General features: G+C 40.7%; 1 protein-coding gene and 1 long non-coding RNA gene across 5 annotated transcripts in view; one reads left to right on the top strand and one right to left on the bottom strand.

Moving 5' to 3' along the window:
• Positions 1-12811, top strand: part of LOC137320905 (uncharacterized) — a 31943-nt gene extending 19132 nt beyond the window's left edge. The window contains exon 3 of the long non-coding RNA XR_010962672.1: positions 12635-12811. This is a non-coding gene — a long non-coding RNA (uncharacterized lncRNA). The remainder of the gene's footprint in view (positions 1-12634) is intronic.
• Positions 1-13338, bottom strand: part of lnpep (leucyl/cystinyl aminopeptidase) — a 107484-nt gene that overhangs the window by 14018 nt on the left and 80128 nt on the right. For all 4 annotated transcript variants that reach the window (XM_067982882.1, XM_067982883.1, XM_067982884.1 and 1 more), the window contains exons 10-13: positions 12653-12825; positions 7187-7284; positions 5028-5214; positions 144-300 (exon numbers count right to left, since the gene is read on the bottom strand). In XM_067982882.1, coding sequence (XP_067838983.1) covers positions 144-300; positions 5028-5214; positions 7187-7284; positions 12653-12825 — 615 coding nt within the window. The remainder of the gene's footprint in view (positions 1-143; positions 301-5027; positions 5215-7186; positions 7285-12652; positions 12826-13338) is intronic.

The raw sequence follows: 13338 nt of genomic DNA, 5'->3' as shown, positions 1-13338 counted from the left end.
GACTGAAGGAGCATATTCTATCAAAACATTTCTGAAGTTAGAGCATCTTGGAATAAAAAAAAGCAGCTGAATTCCTGCCTTTGTAAGGGACAGTGGTACAAAAATAACAGCTTTGGTTCTCCAAGGATTAAAACAGCAAATACCTTCAGCCGACCGGCAAGGAGCAGCATTCCCCTCTTTTGCACAAGCCTGTAGATATGATCGAGCTGAAGCAATGTTTCAGTTATTGGTGCAGTACTGCATTCATTCTTCATATATTTGGTCATGGACAATGCCTTTCTAATTGAGATTTTCCCTGCACTAAGGGTTATGAGAGAAAAAAAAACATTAGTCCATACAACTCAGGAATCAAAGCATGTATTTTTAATTGCACTGTGGCACGTAAAGCATTATTCACAGCCAGAATAGTGTTCATAGAAACAGAGCATAGGAGGCCACCATTTGGTCTATCGTGCCCATGCCGGCTCTTTGAAGGAGCTATTTCAGTTAGTTCCACTCCTCTGCATTTTCCCTATAGCCCTGCGAATGTTTCCTTTTCAAGTATATATCCAATTACCTCCTGAAAGTTACGACTGAATCTGCTGCCACCACCCTTTCAGTTAATGCATTCCAAATCATAACTCGCAGTGAAAAAATTATCCTCATCTCCTCTCTGGTTGTTTTGTCAATAATCTTAAATCTGTGTCCTCGGCTTACTGACCTACCCGCCAGTGGAAACAGTTTCTCCCTATTTACTCTATTAAAGCCCCATATAATTTTGAATATCTCTATTAAATCTCAACCTTTTCTGCTCTAAAGGAGAACCACCCCAGCTTCTCTAGTCTCTGCACATAACTGAAGTCCCTCATGCCAGGTATAATTCTGGTAAGTCTCCTCTGCACCCTCTCCAAGGCCTTGACATCCTTCCTAAAGTGTGGTGCCTTGAATTGGACACAGTACTCCAGCTGAAGCCTAACCAATGATTTATAAAGATTTAGCATGACTTCCTTGCTTTTGTACGTGCCACTATTTATAAAGCCAAGGATCCTGTATGCTTTTTAAAAAGTGTTCTTTACCTCCTTTACTGTACTAAAATATCCAAGAGAAAAGTGAGCATTCATCATTACAAATAGTGATCTGATAGGTTGCCGTTTGACCAAGTAAATGTATTCTCATCTTTGGGAGTCTGAAATGCCTTTAGAACACTAGATGCAAGTATAAAACTGGAGAAGCCCAACATTGAAAGCGCAAATTAAAGAAATTTAAGGGCAACTATCATGCTTGTGTTTAGTCTGAATCTTGATCAAGAGGTGCTCATACTGAGAAAACAAATATCACCAGAATACCTCCAGTGTGATCTGAAGCACCAAGAAAATTTTGCTGGCCTAGGGCATGTGAGCAACACAAGTAGTGTATATTATAAGGGTGGCCCCACATGCAAATGGAGACAGAAATACTGGAGGGAAAAATTAATAATAAAGAAAATATCCCAGGTGAGGTAGCAGATACCTGACTTCATATATAAAATGAGCAAATTTCCCAGTGTTGTTCACAGGGCTGAAGAACAGCTTCCACTGTTTGCCTGCTGCACCCAATTGCAGGGTAGGTGGGTTTTGAGTGATGGGTAGAAAGCAGCATTAAGGCTTAGGTTTGGAGTGTACAGATAGAAAGGCTGAGCATTGGGAAGGTGATCAATTTAGGAAATAATCAAATTAAAAAACTTGAGTCCGAGAGTGGAGCATGGGCAGGCCTGGAACGGTAATACAGGCGGAGGTGAATGCAGGCTCTTTAAAATTGAATCGAAAGCCTGTAGGGGTGCCTAAATATTTCTACTTGAGCATAAATAGCATTGCATGCTTGTGCAGGTAATCTCGGCCTTTTTATTCCTCAGAGCATTTAATTCAAAACAGAATTCACAACATTTAAATCACCAATATCAAAAAGCTTTCCTCAAACCTGAGGTTGGAGGTGGAGGAGGAAGGATCATGGGGGCTGTATCATGAGAATTGTTCTTGCTGCAATGAGATTGAGTATTCCTTTTTGGGGTGGAATGTGATTGGGGGGGAAAATTAAAGGGGAAGAAAGGCTTTATCTAATAAGACTAGTTAATAATTAAAGTAGAAAATAACCAATTAGAGAAGTAGAATAACTAAAGACTTAACCAAATGATGAAGATGATATTTAACTAATGAGCAAGAAAACTTGATTCAGGCTTGGCTGTTACGACAGATTATAAAGATAACAATGAAGAAGTCATCCTTCATTTAACTACAGTATTCTATTTTTTAAATCAGTTTATAAATTTTTTAAAAAATTAATAAAGTTCCTTTAACAAAGATTCCAAAACAAAATAGGCACTTTTGTAGTTTTAATGTCGAGAAGCCATCAATATAAAATAATCTTCTGAAATTAAGCAACATTACATGGAATTGATGCAATATTTGGTTGTACCAGGCACTTAGTATGTCCTTCTCACCATTAAGCCCAGTTACAAATCATAGAAAGATTACAGCATGGAAGGAGACCATTCGGCCCATTGAGTCCGTGCCAGCTCTATGCAACAGCAATCCAGCTAGTCCCACTCCCACGCCCTACCACTGCAATTTTTTTCCTTTCAAGTACTTATCCCGGTCCCTTTAGAAAGCCACGATTGAATCTACCTCCACTAACCCCTTGGCAATGCATTCCAGATCCTAGCCACTTGATGCGTAAAAAGGATTTTCCTCAAGTCACCTTTGGTTCTTTTGCCAATCACCTTAAATCTATGTCCACTGTTTCTTGACCTTCCGCCAATGGGAACAGTTTCTCTATCTACTCTGTCTAGACCCTTCATGATTTTGAATACCTCTATCAAATCTCCTCTCAACCTTCTCTGTTCCAAGGAGAACAACCCCAGCTTCTCCAGTTGTGCCCTCTAGTTTATATTGCCTCTTGTTTTTCCTACTGAAATGTATCACTTTGCATTTTTCTGTGTTAAACTTCATCTGCCACATGTCTGGCCATGCCACCAGCCTGTCTGTATCCTGTTGAAGTCTATCACTATCCTCCTCTTGTTCACTACCCTTCCAAGTTTTGTGTCATCTGCAAATTTTGAAATTGTGCCCTGTACACCCAAGTCCAAGTCATTTATATATAGAATCATAGAATCATAGAAGTTACAACATGGAAACAGGCCCTTCGGCCCAACATGTCCATGTCGCCCAGTTTATACCACTAAGCTAGTCCCAATTGCCTGCACTTGGCCCATATCCCTCGATACCCATCTTACCCATGTAACTGTCCAAATGCTTTTTAAAAGACAAAATTGTACCCGCCTCTACTACTGCCTCTGGCAGCTCGTTCCAGACACTCACCACCCTTTGAGTGAAAAAATTGCCCCTCTGGATCCTTTTGTATCTCTCCCCTCTCACCTTAAATCTGTGCCCCCTCGTTATAGACTCCCCTACCTTTGGGAAAAGATTTTGACTATCGACCTTATCTATGCCCCTCATTATTTTATAGACTTCTATAAGATCACCCCTTAACCTCCTACTCTCCAGGGAATAAAGTCCCAGTCTGTCTAACCTCTCCCTGTAAGTCAAACCATCAAGTCCCAGTAGCATCCTAGTAAATCTTTTCTGCACTCTTTCTAGTTTAATAATATCCTTTCTATAATAGGGTGACCAGAACTGTACACAGTACTCCAAGTGTGGCCTCACCAATGCCCTGTACAACTTCAACAAGACATCCCAACTCCTGCATTCAATGTTCTGACCAATGAAACCAAGCATGCTGAATGCCTTCTTCACCACCCTATCCACCTGTGACTCCACTTTCAAGGAGCTATGAATCTGTACTCCTAGATCTCTTTGTTCTATAACTCTCCCCAACGCCCTACCATTAACGGAGTCGGTCCTGGCCCGATTCGATCTACCAAAATGCATCACCTCACATTTATCTAAATTAAACTCCATCTGCCATTCATCGGCCCACTGGCCCAATTTATCAAGATCCCGTTGCAATCCTAGATAACCTTCTTCACTGTCCACAATGCCACCAATCTTGGTGTCATCTGCAAACTTACTAACCATGCCTCCTAAATTCTCATCCAAATCATTAATATAAATAACAAATAACAGCGGACCCAGCACCGATCCCTGAGGCACACCGCTGGACACAGGCATCCAGTTTGAAAAACAACCCTCGACAACCACCCTCTGTCTTCTGTCGTCAAGCCAATTTTGTATCCAATTGGCTACCTCACCTTGGATCCCATGAGATTTAACCTTATGTAACAACCTACCATGCGGTACCTTGTCAAATGCTTTGCTGAAGTCCATGTAGACCACGTCTACTGCACAGCCCTCATCTATCTTCTTGGTTACCCCTTCAAAAAACTCAATCAAATTCGTGAGACATGATTTTCCTCTCACAAAACCATGCTGACTGTTCCTAATTAGTCCCTGCCTCTCCAAATGCCTGTAGATCCTGTCCCTCAGAATACCCTCTAACAACTTACCCACTACAGATGTCAGGCTCACTGGTCTGTAGTTCCCAGGCTTTTCCCTGCCGCCCTTCTTAAACAAAGGCACAACATTTGCTACCCTCCAATCTTCAGGCACCTCACCTGTAGCGGTGGATGATTCAAATGTCTCTGCTAGGGGACCCGCAATTTCCTCCCTAACCTCCCATAACGTCCTGGGATACATTTCATCAGGTCCCGGAGATTTATCTACCTTGATGCGCGTTAAGACTTCCAGCACCTCCCTCTCTGTAATATGTACACTCCTCAAGACATCACTATTTATTTCCCCAAGTTCCCTAACATCCATGCCTTTCTCAACCGTAAATACCGATGTGAAATATATCAAGAAAAGCAGTGGTCCTAGGACCAACCCCTGGGGAACACCACTGTACACCTCCCTCCAATCCAAATGATTGCTCAACATACCTTGACCGAGTGCAGCAATGCTGATTAACTGACAATAATACCAAAGAGATATATATGCTGTAATGCATTGAAAGTACATAATAAAACTAAAGATAAAAGGGTCAAAGCAGCTGATTACCTTGCAAGCACAAAGGCATTATTGATGAAGGCGGCTCGGTCCTGGTCACTGAGAGCTAAATGATTATTTTGTAATAATCCAATTAATTCCTTTGAGGTGTTCCCATCATAATGTACGATGTAATACCCACTCATATTCAAGTTAAACTTCACCCAGGTCACATTTGTTTCTTTAAGGTCAATGGTGTCTAGTGGAAAATAAAATAAACATTTCTATGAAATTGCTAGTTCACTGATGAAACAATGCTAAAATGTGAAACTTTATTAATAAAAATGTCTGTTGAAATTAATTCAAAGTACAGAAGGATAATGGTTTTGTATACAAGCCCTCAAAAGGCTTGCGTTTTGAACTATATAGCTTGCCTGATAGTGCAGCAAATTTATTCATGAGCAGCTGAGTCAAGCAGATCAGGAAGATCCCAGGTTCAGTCTCAATCAGGCCAGTGGCTGAGTGCTATAATTGGCCCCAGTGCCCTATTTGAGAGTGTAAAATGGGCTAGGCTTCCTGTTCCTGATTGCTATCTCTGGTAGAAGTGTAGACGTGTGGCCAAGTGAGGACATCATCAATTTTAGCCACAATGACCCCATGGTGAAATTGCCTCCTGGCCAGTCAAGGCTCAGCTGAAGACTGGAAGACTCTCTGTACCTCAGCAAGATTTCAACATCTTCAGATAGGAAGGGGGGTGGGGGGGGGGGGGGGAGTGGAAAAGAGAGAAGAGGGGGGAGGAAGGGGAAACAAAGAAACCAATATATAAACCAGTTGGCTGGGAGGGGGTCTATGAGGATGTAGCAATGAAGGAATTTATATGGGGTCATAAACTATGAGCACAGCTCAAGTGGTTTACCTAGTCAGAAACCCAAGATTGTGTACAAGCCATTTATGCACTTCAAATCAGTTTTACAATAATTCATAATACCTTCCCTTTCCCATTATGCCTCTGCAGAGAGGACAGCAGGGATTCTGCTCCCTGATTTTTGATAATGCTGCTGTATAGGCCACTAGAAAGTACATGAGTGTGGTCTGGGTTGACTGGTGTTGTGACTTAGTTCCTTCCTGGTGGGAAATGCATGTCCTTTGCTCAGCAAATCCCCATTGTAGAGATTGGCAATTCATCAAGTGCAGAATTATGAGCATGGAGCTGCATGCTACTACTCTGAAGTGCAACTTGAAGGAGCTCCAGCATATTGTGCCAAGGCATCGCTAACTGTAACTACATTTTAATTTTACTACTGGCCTTCATATTTTGAATTTCTGCTAGTTATCCACTTGCCACTTTGGATTCAACTCATGTTACACAATATATTCATGACATTGAGTACTCTGTGGTAGAAAAAAAATCACATGACAGGACCATCCAGTGATACAAGTAAGCTTTTTTTTTAAAACAGTGGGTGTATATGGAAAATGTAATGCTGGGGAGTTAGGATGACACTTCACATTAAATCACATCAACATTATGTGACCAATACCACAATGTTCCAATGAATCCATTCATATTCAATTTTAAATACATTCTGGAGTGAGACTACAAATTGCTAAGCAGTGTTTATCATCCATAGTCAGAAGAAAATAGGAAGACTTATTCTGTTAACACCAAACAAAAATATAAATGAATGTAATAATTATGTATAATTTTAAACAAACAATGCAAATTGTATTCATTTTCAAATTATTAAATAACTTGTTTGTTCTGCTTTGGCTGGATACTTTTACATAATCAGCATGGATAAAATAGGGTAGAAATGTACTATTTTGAAAAGCAGTGAACTAAACATTCATACATACTTTAATACATAAAGACTGAACATTAATCAACTGCCAACTATTAAAAGCACAAGAATGGAGAATTTATTCTTCATTCCAATAGGGCAACAAAAAGTAACATTCTAAGCATAAATGAAATGTGCTAGTCAACAGTTTGAGAACAAAAAATTTATAATTTTAAATAAAAGTATCACTATCTATATACAGAGACTCTAGACTTTGAGATAATTAAAAGTATGAGTCGAGGTCACAATCTCATATTCCAGCATAACCCCTGAGAGATTAATGACCATAGTCCCAGTAAAACCTGCCTGGTCACTCACCAAAGCCACAGTCAAAGGTGCGAAGCAGAGCTTCATATTTACTTTACTTCCTGAAGTTAAAAAAAAAATCACCTGTTTTGTTCTTAAGAAGCCATGTTTTGATACACTTGGGTTGGGTATAATTGCTACAGCTGCTGGTGATGTACGTCAGCGGAATGTGCCACAGGTAACTGAGAAAAATCAAAGCCATAGCTTCAATCAGTATCACTTTGTTGAAAATACTAAATAAAGATTAGACTAGAGAAAGCTAAATAAACTAAAACATGTCAGAAAATATTAAGAAACTAATCTTTAAGTTTCGAACTGTGGTACTTAAAATCATTGTCTCTCTAATGCAGTAGTCACCTATAGTGCTAATGGAAAACATAAGAATTTAGTTTTTCCATGCACTATTAAAACAATCCCAACTTATCAACTATTTATAATATATTCAGTTGTTACAATATCCCCTCTCTAATAAAGCAAAAGTAAAATACCCAGGTTCTTACATGCAACTCATTCCAACACTTTTTACTCCCTATTGCTGCTTTAGAGAAGGGCTTCCATATGAATCATTTATTGCACCCTCTTTGCATTATCCTATGTGTATCTCAACCCGTCACAAGGTCAATTATAAAACTTCCTTATATAGGAAGCGGAGATCCAAGTTCCTTTCAAGGTCAGCAATGTATTGAGAAAGCGGTCCAAAAATTTGCGTTCACAGTCCATTGATTGGAGGAATGGTATTGTTGGACAAAGTGTTTAACATGGCTAGCCTCGCATTGTCCTGATAACACACCTTAACCTTGATTTCAGAAATAGAAGTTTCCTGTGGCATGAGTGTAACTGTGCTCCTCATACTTTAAATTAGGACTGTTCCAAGGAAGTGGCATGCTCTGAGCAGATTTTATGAAACAAGATTTGGATACATTAAAATTTGGATCAATGCCTCTGGAGTTTATATGCATAGCGGTTCACAATTGCAAATGGAAACCCACACCCCCTTCTTCGAACTCAACTTTAGGGTAGATTTTTTGTTAAACAAAATCTGAAAAAAATAAATTTGTGTACACCTTGGCCTAGATTTTCCAATACAGCAGATCCTGACTCATCTTCAGCAGCGAAGGAGTTCTGGCCATCACATGGATGCGCCCTAGATTCTGGCTGATTTCCTAGGTCAGGGTCACTCACGTATTTGCAGCTGGCTAAAGCACTTTGAACTTTTTCTCTCTGAAATTTATTTTTAAATGTTAGAAGAAATTTATGCCATTGTGTCACTTACACACCCGCGGATGGACATATTGTATGTTCCTATTCGCTTCTGACAGGTGATGGGGAACATCAGAAAACCAGGGTAGCGATTCTCAAAAGAACCTCCTGAGAGGTAGCCTAACGAACAGAAAATCTAGGCCTTTTTTTAAATCTGGAACTGTTTCACCAGCAAAATGCCCACTGGTTCTCCACATTCCAAAAGTGGTCTAAAAGATTTTGATAAAGACCATCATATGCTAAGTATCCTTAAAAAGTAAATCCAAGTGAATTTAAAAATGAGCATTGTGAAAAGCTCACCTAAAAAATATTAGGAATCTTACAACACCAGGTTATAGTCCAACAGTTTTATTTGAAAATCACAAGCTTTCGGAGGCTTTCTCCTTCGTCAGGTGAGTGTGTGATTCCTTGAAGGTTACCGCATATATAGTCAGAGAACAATGCCTGGTGATTACAGATAATCTTTCCAACTGCCCGTTGTCAAGGCAATCAGACAGACAGACAGAACATACAGACATCCAAAAGGAAGAGAAAGAGACAGAATGACCAGTTGTATTAAAAACAGATAACTCCTTTTTCGCTGGTGGGGTTACGTGTAGCGTGACATGAACCCAAGATCCCGGTTGAGGCCGTCCTCATGGGTGCGGAACTTGGCTATCAATTTCTGCTCGACGATTTTGCGTTGTCGTGTGTCTCGAAGGCCGCCTTGGAGAACGCTTACCCGAAGATTGGTGGCTGAATGTCCTCGACTGCTGAATGTCAGGACATTCAGCCACCGATCTTCGAGTAAGCGTTCTCCAAGGCGGCCTTCGAGACACACGACAACGCAACAACGCAAAATCGTCGAGCAGAAATTGATAGCCAAGTTCCGCACCCATGAGGACGGCCTCAACCGGGATCTTGGGTTCATGTCACGCTACACGTAACCCCACCAGCGAAAAAAGTGTTATCTGTTTTTAATACAACTGGTCATTCTGTCTCTTTCTCTTCCTTTCGGATGTCTCTCTCTCTCTGTCTGTCTTTGGGTTCGGACCGTTTGTATATTCAGTAGTCCTGTATGTACTGTCTCTCTGTCTGATTGCCTTGACAACGGGCAGTTGGAAAGATTATCTGTAATCACCAGGCATTGTTCTCTGACTATATATGTAGTAACCTTCAAGGAATCACACTCACCTGACGAAGGAGAAAGCCTCCGAAAGCTTGTGATTTTCAAATAAAACTGTTGGACTATAACCTGGTGTTGTAAGATTCCTTATATTTGTCCACCCCAGTCCATCACCGGCATCTCCACATCATGGCTACAAAATATTGGGAGTATTGATTCCGGTTCATGCCTTCATAGTCCATGTGCAACAGATGCCCTTCAATGTGGATAATTGCATTGGAGATTTGGAAACGCCAGACGTGTATGTATAATATATGAGTGCCCACTAAAGGTTACAAGCAGATGAGCGATCTGGAGCTGGCGTTGATAAATCTTTGAGGGTCCACAAGCAGGTGTGAGTCGTCCATCAGGAAGGCAAAATGGATTTTAGGTTGTATTGTTAGGGCAGTGAAAATTAAAATTAATACTATATTGAGGCTGTAGAAGATCTTGGTATATTTGGGAGTGTTGTGCCCACTTTAGATCCCCACACTGAGCAGGTGATGGAGGCCCTGGTGGAGAAGATACAGAAAAGGGCAACCGAAATGATACCCAGTCTTGGCTAGCAGGATAGGCTTAGAGAGTTGGGGCTATTGTCATTAGAGAAACTCAGGCTTAGAGGAGACATGATTGAGGTTTTTAAAAACGACGAAGGGATTAAATTCTGTCCAGCTGGATAGGCCAATTTGAAATTATGATTGGGACTGAAGAACCAGGGCACATGAGCACATGCAGAGTTAGGTCTGATGTGGGGAAGCATTTCTTTTTGCAGAGTCTTGTTCTCTAGAACAGATTACTGAGACAAGTACGAATTACCTGCGGTACTTCAAAAAGGGAGCTGGACAAATTCCTGACAGGAGGTTATTTCAAGTTAAAAAGGATTAATTGCTGAGAATAGTGAGACTCATGAGTTACTTCAGTCTCCTGGAGATTGCTTGGAGGGGTGAGAGGAATTTCCTAAATTTGCTACAAGATTTTTTTTGGCTTGGAGACAGACGGTGGTGGTGTGGGGGGTGGGGGGAAGGAAGGGTCAAAAGTGTACGTGGCTGCAGCATGTCCGGATAGGACAGACTTGGTGGACCAGCTAGTCTTTCACATGTTCTAGGAAACACCTATAGATTTGTTCTTTTGAATATGAAAGTTCGTCAAGATCACTTAGAAGTGTCAATTATTAGTGCAAGCACATTCATCACAGCAAGGAAAATCCACAAATTAAATGTTGGCAAATCTGTCAGAAATTGATTTCAAAAAACAACATTTTGGTAATTGAGAGAAATGTATTGTGTTAACAGAATAAATCTTGGGGACCTGAAGTTTATTAAAAATAAACTAGTCATGTCATGCCCACCTGAGCATCCTTATGTCTGTATCTGTTATTTCAGTATGAATGGAGCAACCAGACAGCTTAAGCTGCAGACTGCCCATTTTTACACTTTTTTTGAACAGTTGAGCTTATCCAAGTGAAGGATCACAGAACACATTTTCCATTTTTGTCACTCAAAAATAACATGAAATACTTCTAGGCCAGGTACAGTACAGACTCCAGAGTAACATTTCTTAATTCTAAACTCAAACTCTACTGAATCAGAGCAAGGCTGCCAATCCTCCCACATTGTCCAAGTGTCTCCCGGAACTGAGGATTGATCTCCAGAGCACTGCTGTGAACAACCCGGGAGAAAATAAGCAAATAAAAGTGCCAGTGAAGCAATGAGAGGAGGCAGAACTTTGATGGGCAGGTGCAGAGGCTAATAGGCACAGGGTGGGGTCAGGTTTCCACTCGCAGATTAGATTGTGCTGGAGCCCGCTCACGTTTCCAGATTAAGATTATTTGCATGAGGTCGTTGAGTGCTGGATAGGACTTTCATCCTAACATTGGTACTCCACCAATAAAGGACAGGAATTTGTATGACACAAATAGCATCAGGCCCTATCCCATCAGCTTTCAAGTGAATCTGAGGTGGACACAGGGCTGGTAATATGCTCGTGGGTGCACGTATCTTCGTCACCACCCCCCACCCCCCCGCTTTCTGGACAGTCAGCCCAGCATTCCTATTTCCATTCCCTCCTCCCCCTTTGACTGCATCTTTTTCTAAATCTGTAACCTACCTGTGAGGGAACGATCAGTTCACTTTGGCACTGAAGTGGTTGGAAACCACTGCTGGACTTTCTCCCCTCTCTTCCCCCTCCCCCCTGAATACATTTTTTCTTCACTGAATACTTCAATGAAAAATGACAAATTTAGAGAGTGTGAAATGGTGTTTAAATTCCCTCCGTTCAGCTCCCAGTGCCTGTGTGTGTGGCAGAGTTGCCAACCCTCCCAGATCACAGATGCTGTCTGACTTGAACGTTTCCAGCATTTTCTGCTTTTGTTTGAGATTATAAAGTATTGACCATCTTTGATTTCATGGAGGTTGTGGAAGATCAGACAGCACAACTCTCAGGGATGGTAGGGAAGTACATCTGGAGGCACCCAGGAAATTTTCCAATACCCAGTGAGCAAACATTTTTTAAAAAAATAACAGGCTCACGAGGAGCAACAGCACTCAACTACAGGGAACCCAATTATAAAAAGGTAAATGCAATAACATTTGTAAACTGCAGGCAAGTGTCATGTCATCCCAGGAGTATGTCCAACCAGAACTGGCCACCTTACACCAGTGTGGATTTTTCCATTTTCCTATACAATGTGCCAGTTATCCACATGGGTCATGAATGACCAAACTCATGTTCACATACAACCAACTGAAAGACTGTCATCGTGTCAGTCTGAACCTTATTCAAACTCAGGGGATTACGGAGTAGTGTATTTATTTACTTTGCCACTAAACTCTTCCTTCCCCCTCCCCATCATGTTCCAGGTCTAAAAAGAGTAAATACTTCAACCTGTGTGTTGATACATTTTATTTTGCCAGCAAACCATTGCACGTTACCGGGAGGGGACAGAGATGCTTGTTTAAAAACAGTGACATTAAAACACGATGCTGAGTCCCCTACTCGCCAAATTTAGAGCAGCAGTGAAATTAGAATAGCACTGAATAAAAGTTTCTTACATAAACTCTTCACTTGAGGAGTTCAAGGGCAGAAGACAAAATTTTGAATCTTCAATATCATGTTAAAATTATTTTCAGGAATTGCACCGGTTGTACCTGGAATCGGGTGAGGATGATGGATCCTGTGAAATGGAGATCCTGAGGAAACGTTCTTGACTGAGGTGAATTTTATTAGCAGTTGTGTCTAATTTAACAGTGACCACTGGGAACCCTGTCTGCAGTGTCCAAGTTTTCATCATTTCTTTCATATTTAAATCTACACTTTTAACCTGTGAAATAAATACAATGTACTGAGAGATTTGACCAAAGCACAACCAGCTTACTCAGCTAAAGATTAGTTATCTACTGGCAGCATACAGTATAAATATTGGGAAAAATGCATACATTTAACTTATTGACTGTACTAAGACTAGTTACTGGTGTAATATGTTATTTGATAAATATAATTTTAAAAAGACACTAAGTAAATCAAGCAGATGTGAACAAATCTGGAGTCCTCATATTTTGGACACCACAGAACTAAGCTCCATTGGGATACAGTTAGTTTAACAGAGTTTCTGGTATTAAGAAAAAACAATAATACAAACTTCAGCACCAACACTCAACTATTCTACAACTGAATTCAATAGCACCAGAGCATAACAGTGGTTTCTCACAGTAATGTCAGCTCGTTTGTGGACAGACTGACAAAAAAAGTTATCAAAAAAACCTTCACAATTCAGACAGATCTTATAAAGCACTTGAACGGCAATATGTTTTGTGGGGTTTTCCTCTCCATTCAT

The sequence above is a fragment of the Heptranchias perlo genome, chromosome 4 (genome assembly GCF_035084215.1).
Source record: "Heptranchias perlo isolate sHepPer1 chromosome 4, sHepPer1.hap1, whole genome shotgun sequence".
NCBI classification, from domain to species: Eukaryota; Metazoa; Chordata; class Chondrichthyes; order Hexanchiformes; family Hexanchidae; genus Heptranchias; species Heptranchias perlo.
This window is presented reverse-complemented; position numbering and strand designations above follow the sequence as displayed.